The sequence below is a fragment of the Pholcus phalangioides genome, unplaced genomic scaffold (genome assembly GCF_987345545.1).
Source record: "Pholcus phalangioides strain wild (caught in Gottingen) unplaced genomic scaffold, Ppha-v1.0 ptg000015l_1, whole genome shotgun sequence".
NCBI lineage: Eukaryota > Metazoa > Arthropoda > Arachnida > Araneae > Pholcidae > Pholcus > Pholcus phalangioides.
Genome location: NW_028301608.1, coordinates 83,682,439 through 83,697,169, shown reverse-complemented (window position 1 = coordinate 83,697,169; position 14,731 = coordinate 83,682,439). Strand labels below are relative to the sequence as shown.

Here is a 14,731-nt window from a genome sequence, read left to right as displayed (position 1 = left end):
GAATAGATCAAGGTAATTGTTGAAAAAAACCTTGCTATCAAGGTTATTGTTATGAAGCTACTATTCGAAAGCAAACAGTTGGAAAGTTGCTGTTCTCAAGTAAATTGTTGGAAAGCACTTGTTATGAAGTCAGTTATTGGAAAGCACTTGTTATGAAGTCAGTTGTTTGAAGTCAGTTGTTGGAAAGCACTTATTATCAAGTTAATTGTTGGAATGCACTTGTTATCAAGTCAATTGTTGGAAAGCCTTGTTATTATGAAGTTAATTGTTGGAAAGCCTTGTTATTGTGAAGTTAATTGTTGGAAAGCACTTGTTATCAAGTCAATTGTTGGAAAGCACTTGTTATCAAGTCAATTGTTGGAAAGAACTTGTTATCAAGTTAATTGTTGGAATGCACTTGTTATGAAGCCAATTGTTGGAAAGCGCGTATTATCAAGTTATCAAGTCAATTGTTGGAAAGCGCGTATTATCAAGTTATCAAGTCAATTGTTGGAAAGCGCGTATTATCAAGTTATCAAGTCAATTGTTGGAAAGCGCGTATTATTAAGTTAATTGTTGGAAAGCGCTTATTATCAAGTTAATTGTTGGAAAGAGCTTATTATTAAGTTAATTGTTGGAAAGCGCTTATTATCAAGTTAATTGTTGGAAAGCGCTTATTATCAAGTTAATTGTTGGAAAGCCTTGTTATTAATTTAATTGTTGGAAAGCCTTGTTATTAATTTAATTGTTGGAAAGCACTTGTTATTATGAAGTTAATTGTTGGAAAGCACTTGTTATTAATTTAATTGTTGGAAAGCACTTGTTATTATGAAGTTATTTGTTGGAAAGCACTTGTTATTAATTTAATTGTTGGAAAGCCCTTGCTATTAATTTAATTGTTGGAAAGCACTTGTTATTATGAAGTTAATTGTTGGAAAGCACTTGTTATCAATTTAGTTGTTGGAAAGCACTTGTTATCAAGTTAATTGTTGGAATGCACTTGTTATTAAGTCAATTGTTGGAAAGTACTTGTTATGAAGTCAATTGTTGGAAAGCACTTGTTATCAATTTAATTGTTGGAAAGCACTTTTTATCAATTAACCAGTTTAGAAACAAAAAAAGATGCATTCATTCATTTTCATGATTATTCAGTACATAACTTTGCAATCATCGAAACTCACATCATAACAGTATGTATTTTTCCTCGTTGCCTCCTAAAGATTGTTCGTCAATCCGATGTATTGCTCAGTTCTGATGGATCAGTCGCTCGTCCTGAACAGGAGGAAAACTAGAGCCACCCCGGATCAGGTAACACCGTTTAATTCCTGATATAACAAAGAGATTCATGCATAACTGTTTGTGGTAGGCTATGAATATGTTTTTCGAAGTGCGGCACGAACTTCCTGCCTTACACCAAAGTGTTTGACCTTTAAGAGAGTGCGCCGTAGGTTACTCAAGCAATCTGTAAATGTGCCGTGGCAACTTAAGTGCTCGGAACTGTGCCTCGGGCCACTTAAGTGATTTATATGTGCCGCACACCACTTGAAGGATCTGGTCCTGGGCTGCGTGTCACTTGAGTGCTCTGGAACTGTGCCACAGGTCGCTTAAGGGCGGTATTCACCGACATGGATTAAACTATAGTCACAATATTTTGATAGGAGATCGACACGGATATTGGTTAAATTCAGGTTTTTAACCAATCTATATTGATCTCTTATCCAAAAATTGTGACTACAGTTTAAACAATGTCTGTGAATACGACCCTTAGTGATGTGAAATGTGCTGCGGTCACTTGAGTGCTCTGAAACTGTGCCTCGGCTAATTTTTTATTTCACTCGGGGCCTCGATTTTGAATTTCCACCCTTCAAAAAAGCATTTAAATTAACAGAAATTAGTTAAAATAGCATATAAAAGATATTTTCTTTAGATGTATTAATATTTTTTCCCGAAATGTTTTTTTCTCTAATTTTTGTCAACTTGGAGGATGGGCACGAGCGCCCATCTTCCCGCCGCCTCGCGCATTCACCCCTGAATATGGGTGAATACGGTTTTTGATGGATATTACTAATTGAAAAATGAATGTACACTAAAAAAAATGACCTCTCGTTACAGAAAGAACAATACGCTATTTCGGTTGAATCCATTAGCGATGATTGTGAGGATTTCGGGTATAAGGAAACGACGTCTCGCCAAGCTGTACCGAATACTACGCCTAGGATCTACGCGTGCGCAACGATGTGGCACGAGACTCCCGAAGAAATGGAGCAACTTCTCAAGTCGATCATGAGGTAAGGATGCCTCTCCACCAGGGTCCCGTCTCAACACCTGGGCACACCCCGGGGGCCTCTGGGTGCACCACACATTATGTAACAATCAATATCAGTTATGTAAGATTTATGCTCTCCTGCGAGGCCCGTGAAGCTGTTAAGAGGGCCCTGCGTTCAATGGTAACACACGCTTAAAAGCCCGCTAAATTTAAATTGACTAATATTGTACTGTATTCATAATGCCCAGTAGATACTTTTCTCTCAACAGTGTCCAAACATTTACGTTGTCTTTCAGAATGGACGAGGACCAGTCGGCGAGGAAGAATGCCCAGCTGTACCTAAAGGCACCAGATCCCGACTATTACCTTTTGGAAGGTTTGTTGTGGTTTTTTTCCCCCTTCTGGTACCCACAGGCACTCTATTGGGAAAATAACTACCGAAATAACAGAGATGGAAGATTTTATCCATCGGCCCGCGATACATCAAATCAAATTTTCTAGGTACTATGCTGAAGTGAATTTCAGAAAGAAAAATTTGTCACCTCTACCGAACCCAGGACTTCTTGCAACAGGAGTAAGAGCACTGACCGTTATGAAAACACGCTCAGTAGTGTAATTTGCTGAGTAGAGACTGCAGCCTCTCGTAACTTCAGCGATTGGCCTCGGGGTGGCGGCAGTGCAAACAGGTGATTTTTTTTCTCTGCCCCCGGTTTGCAAGAGGTCCTGGGTTCAATTCTCAGTAGAGACAAAAAAAAACTTTTCTTTTCCAAGTTCACCTCGGTATAATATCTAGGAAAATCTTTTGATTTGATGCAACTTGGGTCCAGAAAAAAATCATGTCTCTACAGCCGCCACCTAGAGGCCAATCGCTGAAATTATGAGAGGCTGCTATGTCTCTATTAAGCAAGTTACGCTAGTGTGCGTGTTTTAAAGGAAGAAAGGTCACGTCTCTGTGGTATAATGGTCGGTGTGCTCGTCCGGTTCGCATAGCGACATCGAAGATTCCGCAAAGTTTTTTCGTTATAACCAGTAGTCGTTACAAACTAGGTTGAATTTTCAAACTTTTTTTTTTGACAAAAAAAATATAATCAGATGCAATCAAATACTGTGCATGAAACTACTATTCAATTGTGATTGGAATTACCATATTTTATTGATAAAAATATGGGAAATTTGCATAATTAATACAAGAGACATCTTTATTTCTTGGCAAAAATATTGCCAATTGTCAGAATTTTGTCGTGAAATACATTTTCATTCAATTGCAACAGCTCTTCATTTCACACCGTTGGCGATTTTTCAGCGATAAATGGCCACTTTCCTTAACTTTGTAAGCTTTATTGGTCGCAATTGACTATTAAAGTATTCACTTAGTTGGCAAACAAAAATGAAGAAAGAGATAAGAGGGATATTAAGACGAAGACAAGATGACTTCTTGCCGAGCTCACCTCAGCATAATATCTAGAAAATATCTGTTTCCTTAAGAATGAAAAGATTTTACAGAATGATTACTCACGATTATTCAGGTAGTGCATTATACAGGGTGTCGTGTGAGTACTAGCACGGCCTTTATCTCATTAACCGCCCGTCGTAAAAGTATGATTCCAATTTAAAAAGTGTTCAGAATGTGTCCAAAAATTACCCTGTACCAGTTTTGAGAGTGAAAATACAGCGCGTCACAAAATAATTTTTTTTTTTTGTGACACACTGTATTTTTACTCTCAAAACCTGGTTGTTTTTTTAAACTGAAACAACAAAAATTGATGATAACATGTGTAGCCTTTAAATTTTCATTCCGAAATTTATTCGTTGAAATTAACGTAAAACGTCTCACGGTAAGCTTTAATATTTCTCGAACAGTTCACATCCTTTTCGACGACGCATTCACGGCCAGCGGCGATGACGACGAAGTTGTCGTTAACAGATTCGTCAAAGACTTCGTCAGTGTCATCGATTCGGCTGCCAGGTGAGTCACTGCAATGTCTTTTATATACAGGGTGCATAGATAACAGGGCGTACGGCTTTTTACTGGCTAACCGTTTATCTTAGGGGCACACTTCCCATCAGAAAAATCATCCAAATAACGCGTAGTACTCAAATATGTTATTCATGTTGCAAGGGGGTTTTATAGTTATTAAAACAAAAAAATTAACATTACATGCGGACACTCTGTGCTCAAAAACCCAATTAGAAAGTTGTTGCCCTTTCTCTCCTAATGCAAACAAAAAAGTTCCACATTTCTAAGTGCGATATTCACTGAGATATTCCAATTCGAAAAACAAAGGAAAATTGGGGAAAAAACGGCATTATAAGCAAATAACGTGAACTGTTACGTATAAAGTAAATTAATAGAGTAAACTTTTTTACCCGCATTTATATTTACAAAAGCTTCTCCTCAGAGAGCAGGCAGACCTTCAACATAACACAAACAAAACATGAAAGTTCAATCAACTTAATCATCAATCATCTTCAATCATTCATCATCTTCACCAGGGCCGTCTTAAAAGCATCGTGGGCCCCCGGGCCAAGTGGCTTTTCTGATGCCGTACTTGGTAAGTTCTAGTAAAATTTTAATCAGATCTCATTTTTATGAGGCCCCTCTACTCGTGAGGCCCCTGGGCCGTACCCGGGTGTGCCCATGCGTTAAGACGGCACTGATCTTCACTTCAGCATATGGAAAGCAGATGGCAGCACCAACAAGAAAACGAAACAAGCTCAACTCTAGCAACATAAATACGTTAGAGCCACACATACACTTGGAGCACACACATAGCGGCGTGTTCCGATTCATTAGTGATCCCGCAGAGGAATGTGTACGAGTTGTATGTGCGGTCAAGTAGTATATATAGTAGTATATTGAGATGGCTTGTGATCATGATGGAAAGTTTTAATTTGGCCCGTAAAGTCTGAAACATTTATGACCCCTGCATTACACTGTCCTGTATTTATGTATAATTTCGGGACGAAGAGCATCGACACCCGAATAGATGGAGAGACCCCCCCCCCCCACTCGGCTTACTTCATTAATAAATATTATTCCAACTAATATACAAAAGAAACGCAAAATAATGGTTTCACAACGTTTTCTTTCTTTATGAAACAGAAAAGTGCACGAAGTGCCGATGGAACTGAAACCACCCACGAGAATATTGACTCCATACGGCGGTCGCCTGGTCTGGACACTTCCCGGTGGCAACCCCCTGTACGTCCATCTCAAGAACAAAGAACTCATCAGGCACAAGAAAAGGTGGAGTCAGGTCTGTCACTCTACTTGTATTTCCCATACGTTATACAGAGAGCCTTTCTGCGTGCATATTCTCCCTCAATATGTAAATTAATAAATTGATCATCGATCATTTTTGTCGCACCACGGTCATTTTCTGCACACGAGGACTAATTAGACCGGGACCTACAATTTATTGCCGATTCCGAACGGCAGACTTGTTTTTATACTCATCGAGAGGTTGGTGCGCTAACCCTTCGACGGGAGACTCCCTGCGGTAGCAATTTTTCCTGTGGTCATGTCGCCGTTTTTGTTGTATCCCTGTGTACCAATTAATAAATAAAGGTCTGGACACACATATCCGCACCGTGCCAGGATCTCGGCTCGTTCCTCTTCAGACCACACATTTCCGTGTGTTGCCCGTGTCGCTGCCGTATGCTGACTACTAGCTTATTGAAGCTGTGTCGATTGCTTCAAAGCTTTAACGCAACCGATTCGATGTAATAAAAATGTTCAGTAAATTAATTAACAAGAAAGATTCGTATAGTATAATAGCCCTAGCGTAAATTAACAATAATTAATTGTTCTAAACATTTCTGTAAATAATCTGTATAATCATCTGTAACAATCATATATAATTTTTTTTATCTATCTGTATATGTGTGCGTGTATATTTTCTATAGAAATTTTTATTTTGGATTGGTCTCCAATAGATTTTTTGTATATATATATATATAAATTAAAACAATCCGTGTGGGTGAGAGCGGTACTCTCTTCCTCACGTACACACTCGTTTTTATTCAGAGTCAGCCGCCATCATAAATATAATCATCTGTAGGGGCAGGTGGTGTCAAATTCCGATAACACCTCGGAGAAGTGTATCTCAGCTCAGTAGGAGCACATTGTACGAAAGAGCTCGCATATCTTTTACTCTGTGTGTGTATACGCGGAATCTTCTAAACTAAAAATTGGCTCCTCTGCAGATGGCAAATGGTTATTAAAATCAATAACGATTGGGGTGTTTAGTCTGCCGGGACTTGATTCAATGATAAAGCCTAACCAGTATTCGATAATAATTTAAAGCACTCATTGCCGAAGTCCCAGTCGCTGAAATACCTTTGTCAGATATTTAGCACAAAGGTGCTCAACTTTTTGGAAGGTGTGGGCCACTTCATTGTTTTGAAATATTTCGCGGGCTTCTTGAGTTATCCAGAAATGAGCCTCGATCCTCCAAAATTATCTAAAAAGAAGTGTCACGTGCCGCTTAAGTGATCTGCAAGCGTGCCGCGGACCACTCGAGAGATCTGGAAATGTGCCACTAACCACTCAATAGCAAATGTATCACGATCCACTTAAGTGAACTGGAGGTGTGCCGCTAGTCGCTCAAGTGATTATGAAATGTGCTTGAGACCACTTGAGAGGTTTGTTTTGTTTTTTGTTGTCACGGGCCACATCAAATGCTTCCGAGGGCCACATTTGGAGCACAGGACATGGGTTGAGCATTTATGGCTTAACATGTTGCGTCTTATGTGAGACATATAGGAGAACATAAAATGTCTCATATTTTCGCATAAGAAAAAACCCAAAAATTTTCGAACCTTTTTCTATTTAATTTATGTTCAAACAAAAACCTGGGTTTAATTTCCGATTCATTTATAGAGCATCGGAAATTAAACCCAGTTAGTTTTCCAAGTTTACATTATTATTTCAACAAAAATCTCCCCGGCAAAATTTCGTTATATGCTATGAAACATAATTTTTAAACTTTGTTTTCCCATCAAAGTTGTGAAAATGTTTATCCATATGTTTTCTACATATTACGCTAGTGCCACAGAACCGGGGCCAGGTGTGCCTGAACAATTTCGGGGCACGGAAAATGTTTAGAACACACCCACCTCCCTTTAACAAGATTCCATATATTTTATGGAGAAGAGAAAATCGGCATCATGAATATACACGAACGCTAAGAAATACCCCATACAAAAAAAAACAACTACACAAATGTGAATTAACACAAAAATTAATGGAGGTAATTTTAAACTAATGTGAGAAACCGTTTCCGAAATTAATGAAAACTTTAGAATCGATGGATTAAAAATAATTGAAAGAAATTATTTCAGCACCAATGAAAAATTAGAATTAACAAAAGAAATAATTTCGGAATTATTGAAAATTCAGAATTATAATGAAAATAACAATTCCAGAATTGAGGAAAATCGAGAAATAAATAGAATTAATAATTCCGCAATTGATAAAAATTGAGAAGTGAAATAAAATAAAAATGTGAGCTCTTTTATATAAAAAATATATCTGCTCTCTCTCCCGAGACCGCACCGTCACCGTAGAAATATAACATAAACTGCTTGGTGACGGTGCTCGGCTACGGTGCGGATATGTGTGAACGGCAGCATTGCTTAGCAAAGAATTGTTCTTTGACCGTGTGATGACATACACTCGGCCGACGCACGTGTCGGGCACGGTGCGGATATGTGTGTCCAGACCTTTACTCAACTAAAAGTTGAGAACAATTTAAACAACTACGAGATGAATGAATCAACAACACGGAAAGATCCGTATCATCATTAGTTCTTGTTATATAACAGGGCTTCCTCTTAACCCATGATGGGCAAGGAGAACCGAATGATTATTTGGTACTGTAAAATCCCGTTATAACGAACTCCAAGGAACTGAAGAAATTATTTCGTTCTAATGCAGTTTTCAATTTTACGAATTTTAAAATTCGTTAAAAAAAATTCGTTGTAACGGAATTTTGATTTTAAGGAAAAAGTTACTTATCTACGTTCATAGGCGGATATAGACTTGGAAGTCTGGGGGGGGGGGAGCAAAGCCATTATTGCTGGGGAGGGCACGATGATGATGATGTCGATTCACATATACATTAGATCTGCCCACTCCACTTTTGACGCTGAGCCCCCCCCCCCCGTATCTCCGCCCATGTCTACGTTCCAGATAATAAAAAGAATGTTGTTAAAAAGTAACTCAAAGCAAATCAAATCAGTCGGGAATTGGGTTTTTTCTTTTTGGATAAGTTTTACTTAACATATTTGAGGCAAATATAATCAGTAATTGTTATTATTATTATTATTTTGTACAAGTATTGTGGAAACTGGAGGAAATAACAAATTCCTCTTAAGTATACGCGTGCTATATTTGAATCGAATGCTATTATGCTTCCATAAGCACATATGCAAATCCCAAAGCTTTTTTCTCATATGAGTGTGAGCAGGGACATTTCGGAAACGAAAATGTCCTGAAACCATGTGTGTTTCTAGAAAATACCTTGAACGAATGTAAAGACAGCTGCATCCACATCTTGAAAATTTGAAAAAAGTCTAGTCTTTTTTTTTTCTATGGGATTCTATAACTGCTGTTTGAATTTTACATTCTGATTTACTCCGATTTTTCGAAAATGTTGAAAGAGTACACGGAGGGAGATATGCCGTATTTTAATGCCCACGTTGTTTTTATTTAGTTCAGCATCAACTTCAGACGTGATCTTTTTCTTAATCGAAAACTATTTATTTTCGAAACCACTCCTTTTTGAAACAGCAGAAATATGAAACATTCCTAAAAGCGTATACCACTGGGCATACCGTATTGGTTAAAATTTCTTCCCAACAATCCATAGAAGAGCAACCCTTCTTCCCCAACAAGTTAATTCTCTGAAACAGGTTTTACGGGATCATTTTTGGAACATTCTGTTTCTTTTGGTGATTTTCAGAAATTTGTGTTTGAAAAAACTCATTATAACATATTTATTATTACAAGATTTATCAAAAGACTGGTTACTTGTAGAGATGAAGATTACATGGAAGAAAACCATCACCTGCCCCCACGGGGACTCGAACCCCGGTCTCTCGCTTGCCGGACGAGTGCTCTACTATCTAAGCTATGGAAGCAGACAGAATGTTTCAATCTTGGAGCGTATGTACAACTTGTATATGTTGAAAGGCACCGTACATGGACGGTGTCAACAATCAACTAATAGCGAGAGACCGGGGTTCGAGTCCCCGTGGGGGCAGTGATGAATTTTCTTCCATATAACCTTCATCTCTACAAATAACCAGTCTTTCGATGAATCTTGTATTGACAAGTGGAGAGGACATTTCTATATGCATTATTATTATTTTATCAGTACGAAATATAACTATCAAAAAAATTACCTAAAATTTTGGAGGATTGCTTGAGTATTTTCACTCCTCCATGAAATTTCGAGAAGTAAAATTGAATTTTGATGCGAGAATCACGCATCTAGAGGCGTATTGGCGAACACTGCACTATTCCTATGTAAACTTTTTTTTGAGGGATTAGAAAAGTTTTTTTAATTGTGTGTGCACAAAACAGCACACATAAATGCATGAATACAAAATACAAATAATATACAAAATAAAATAAATAAAGACAACAGAACAAAAGACAAAACATATACTATGCAGCCCTTCTACCCATTTGGTCCGTCCTAGAGCTTAAAAAAATTCTATGTATAATAAACGGCACGTCTTGATTTATTTATTTCATTTTATCTATTTATTATTATTATGTTATAATAGATATTTCAAATTTTGCCTTGTTTATACCTATTTATATTTTCAATGAACTTTTCAAAATTCGTTATAGAGTTCAAAAACGTGAAAATTTCTTTCTTGAGATGTTTTTATTTATTCTAAGGTCTGATAATTTTCTTCCGAATTTGTTACAAATGGTTGGTCCTGGGTAATTTATACTTTTTTGAACAAGGTATTTATATTTGTTTTTGGAGTTGAATACAAGAAGTTGTGTCTATTTGAGGTTCTATCGTTATAATCTAAAATTTCATTACAATGCGATTTTTGCTCAACGGTATTCGACTGTATTATGATTATCGAGAATAACAGTAACAATCTTAATTGACAGACTGGTGCTTCCAACCAGGCAGGAAGGGCCCCAAAGTATTACTTTGCTCACAGGCCCATCACACACATGCAGTTGATACCTCCTTACTTTGTCGCGTGGAAGGGTGATGAGTGCTAACTTGCTTCAAAACTCAATATAAATTTAGAAAAAATGTGATCAAGATTGAAAGTCAAATAAATTAGTAATTGAAAGCCCTCAAATTGCCCCTGAAGAGAATTCCTTTATAAATGGACACCAGTTTTTTTGTGTGTGTGTGAGTCTTCACTGCAATGTAGATATCATTGCAGTGAATCCTCCGCTCTGAATCAACTCATCGAAAGCACCGATCTGATTTTTGATCGAATTATAACCACCACTCATTTGTTGTTCATGGAGTACAATCGTGGTAGGGATCGCTCTATCCCTTGAACCCCTCTTTTTTTTCTGCGTGAAAATAATCGGTGCTCGTTGGATCATTTCTTTTCCAGATTAGCACACGTGAACAGGAGCGCAAACTACACAAAATTTGGATGCATAAATCGATAAATGCAATCGATATCTGTATATATTCTGTATGTACAAGATGAGTTTTTTTTTTCATCTCAGGTGATGTACATGTATTACTTGCTTGGCCACAGACTCATCGAGCTCGACCTGGGTGTCGAGGAGAAGACCATCTTGGCCGAAAACACTTACATCTTAGCGCTGGATGGAGACATCGATTTCCGACCCAGGGCGGTCCGGCTACTCGTCGATCTCATGAACAGGAACAAAAGCCTCGGGGCCGCCTGCGGGAGGATCCATCCCGTGGGATCTGGTAAGACACTTGTGCTTAATTGTGTGGTGTATATACACATCATGTACAGCAGGAGTTTTGTAGCCGCGACCAAAAATAAGCAACACGATCAACTTCGCACGCGACCCATTTGTCTATTTTCCATTTAAAAATGCTTATTAAATATTCCTCATTAATTTACTTTTCGAAATGGTGAAACTAGCGGTGCAACAAGGGTATTTAAAAAAGCTCAGGATCGTAAGTGAATTTATACACACTACCTACTATTATATAAACCACCAAACCAGAACATGGCTCCCAAACTATTATATAAACCGCGCATACACTTCGTAAACATTTCTCTGAGGAACTTCTAACGAATTGGTACACGCCTGAATATGTATTTTAAGTGTACGTGTGCGTGGCCCGATTGCATTTTTGTAGGGAAGGGGGTGTTACAAACATGATTTTGCTACCCCTACTCACAATACAATTATTTTATAAGGGTGTTTTTGTTTCCTCATAAAATTTTCCGTCTTGTATTGGCAGTTGCCCCTTTGCCTCTCCACCAGATGGCCACATGCGGTTCCCGTGGGGGCAGTGATTAATTTTCTTCCTTGTAATCTTCATCTCCACAAATAACCAGTCTTTCAATGAATCTTGTATTAAAATGGCAGATGCGTGAATTATCGTGCTATGTAAGTATCACGTTGAAGGTCTACCAGCCCTCGGCTCGCATTCTCGCCTCGAAGTTGGGAAACCACGAAAAACCAACTTAAGCAGACCACTACTGTGCCTCGAACGGGATTCGAACCTGGCTGCTCGCGATGCGAGTCCATTGCGAGGCCCACGCGACCTGCGCAACGACAAAAAGATGAAGTTCCTCCAATATCTTCTTCCTCCTGATCTCGATTACATTTGACATCCATATTTCTTACGGGCATCTTTTTTTTCAGCCACCTCGTTGGACACCTGATGTGGCCTTTGTAATATTTGTACAGAAGAAGAATTCGAATGAATGTAGGGTTAACGGATTCGAAAACTAAGAAAGGAGGACGCCCGCACGTGCACCCTTAGTACGTCACTTTTTCAAATTTTCACAACAGCCCTATTCTAACCAATAAAACCGGCCACAGCAATAATTTTGCCCATCTAAAACAGAACTGCTAAATAAGTAAAGAAAACAAAAATCAGGGGATTTCGTCAGCTGTTGGTCAACGTGTGTGTGGGGGAAAAACACATAAGCGCTCATATCCATGAAGAGAGATACATGTGTGCTTCTCAAAGTGCAAAAAAAAATACGTTCCCCAGAAAATAAAGAAAAATAATTCCGGAAACCTGAAAAAAGGACAAAAAAAGAATTTCCCGAAACGTAGGAAGACGCTTGAAATGACATAAATAAAAAAGAGGATGTGTGGTAACCCTAAATAAATGATGCAGAAGATTCGCGCGTTCTTTTTTTAAGAAAATTTCTGCCACCTGTCTTCCGAATTCAGAAATAAACCACTCGGCAGTTTTACTGTGCCTGTTAGATCAATGATCATTTTTGTCTCACCACCGTCATATTCCGCACACGAGGGCTAATTAGACCGGAACCTACAATTTGCTGTCGATTCCGAACGGCAGTCTTTTTTTATGAGTAGGAAATTCTAGTGTACATAAGTATGAAGCTTTCACTCGTTCATATTTAATCGTATTTACTCATAATAAGCATTCTAATCCTTCATTATGGATTACTGGGGTGACCAATTTATTTTGTTTTGTTTGGGTAGCCCCGGCGGAACCCGGTTATGTTTGTTTTTCCCCCCTCTCATAGACCTTTAAGGCGTCAGGTGAACGTAAGGTGTCCCCAAAATTAGTTAACTTATCCAGCCATGACATTTTTTGCACTACTGCTTGTTGAATCGGCAGAGCGATGATGGAGAGGGTCTTGACGAGTTATTGCTACTCGTTGAAACCTCTGCATCACCAATCAGGGTTTCAGGTTTTCAGCTTTTTATACTCATTTTACTTTTTATACTCCGTCAAAGGCCCCTGGAAATGAAATCATTTAACTTCTCCATGAAGGTATATGTGCAATGCCACGCCCTGGGTACTCCAACCCTGTGTGTTGCGAGCACTGGTGATACATGTATATTATACATATACATACCTCTCGACATGGCCCCCCCACAAGGGCAGGAATCTCTCTTTACCGCACACCAACTCCGGTTATATATCGCCATACGGCAATTTCCAACCAGAGGAGTTGGGTGGGAAATGAAGGCTCCATCCATCGGTGATCGCCCCAGAATCGACAGGTAAAGAACTTGCTACAAGGGCAGGGCTGACAGGTGCCGGAAAGATTTTTACCACTTTCTGATTTTTCACACTATAAATTAACCTTTGACGACCGGACACACCCCGCTTCCCATCTCGTAGAGATATCGAAGCGTTCCCGAAGGATGGGTGTATCCGGAAAGTTTTATTAAAAGCAATGTAACACGACCTCCTCAGACGAAGGCAGCAAAAAACTAACAACATAAATTAACCACAGAGGGGCCCGAGAAAAATCTGGTTTGGGGGGCCAACTATCCCAGCCAAGGGGCCCTGCTGCAGGGTGTGGGGGGGGGGGGCACGCCTTTCGGTACATACACGTAATTCAGTCCCTATGGGTCAAACGGTTCCCGATATATTCAAGAGTTAAATGAAAACTTCACCCAAAATCGTCACCGATTTCCGTTGCATAGAAACAGGCCCTTTTCGAATTTGTGATTTTATATTATAGAATAGAGATATATATATATATTGATTCGATCTATATGCAGACATTTTTGTTTCTGTTCCGGTATTCAGGTGCGATGGCGTATTATCAGAAGTTCGAGTACGCGATCGGGCATTGGTTGCAGAAAGCGACGGAGCACATGATCGGGTGCGTCCTCTGCAGTCCCGGTTGCTTCTCGCTGATCAGGGCAAAAGCTCTGATGGACGACAACGTCATGAAAACCTACACGACCACGGCTAAAGAAGCCATGGACTTCATACAATACGACCAAGGTGATTATCTTTTCCTATACGCATTAGTAATTTATATCATGAGTTGTATTCAGAGGCGGATTTACGTTTTTATACCACCAGTGGGCTCTTCTAATTTGGCGGCCCTTCTCCCATTCTATTCTAATTTTCTTGATCACTCATTCATGGAATTCACCCTCCCCCCCTGATATAACCCGCTTAAACCCTCCTCTCCTACAAATAAACCAGTGTCTTTAAGTCACTCTTTTGGTCATTCACATGCTTGCACTTGCACACACACACACTCTGGCTCACGATTTCGGTCACTCGCTGACTTGGTCTCACTCTCTAGCTCAGGTTTACGTGCTTTCATACGCTGTAGGTCTTTCTTTTGATCAGATCCATGCTCTCGTACTCTCTCGAGGTCACGCTTTTGGGCCACTCACTAACCTGGTCCCTCGATTTTTAAGTCATACTTTTGATAATTCACATACTTGCACACACTGCGTCACTCTTTTGGTCATTAAAATGCTTGCACACTCTTTTGTTCACTCACATGCTTTCAAACTATCTAAATCACTCTTTTGGTCACATTCTGTGG

The 14,731-nt window shown here is 39.1% G+C and overlaps 1 protein-coding gene across 1 annotated transcript in view; it reads left to right on the top strand.

Moving 5' to 3' along the window:
• LOC149076869 (chitin synthase chs-2-like) overlaps nucleotides 1–14,731 on the top strand; it is a 32,877-nt gene that overhangs the window by 7,300 nt on the left and 10,846 nt on the right. Inside the window, exons 5-11 of the mRNA XM_089244593.1 lie at nucleotides 1,200–1,287; nucleotides 2,092–2,267; nucleotides 2,542–2,621; nucleotides 4,106–4,211; nucleotides 5,349–5,502; nucleotides 10,968–11,178; nucleotides 13,972–14,172. Coding sequence (XP_089100719.1) covers nucleotides 1,200–1,287; nucleotides 2,092–2,267; nucleotides 2,542–2,621; nucleotides 4,106–4,211; nucleotides 5,349–5,502; nucleotides 10,968–11,178; nucleotides 13,972–14,172 — 1,016 coding nt within the window. The remainder of the gene's footprint in view (nucleotides 1–1,199; nucleotides 1,288–2,091; nucleotides 2,268–2,541; nucleotides 2,622–4,105; nucleotides 4,212–5,348; nucleotides 5,503–10,967; nucleotides 11,179–13,971; nucleotides 14,173–14,731) is intronic.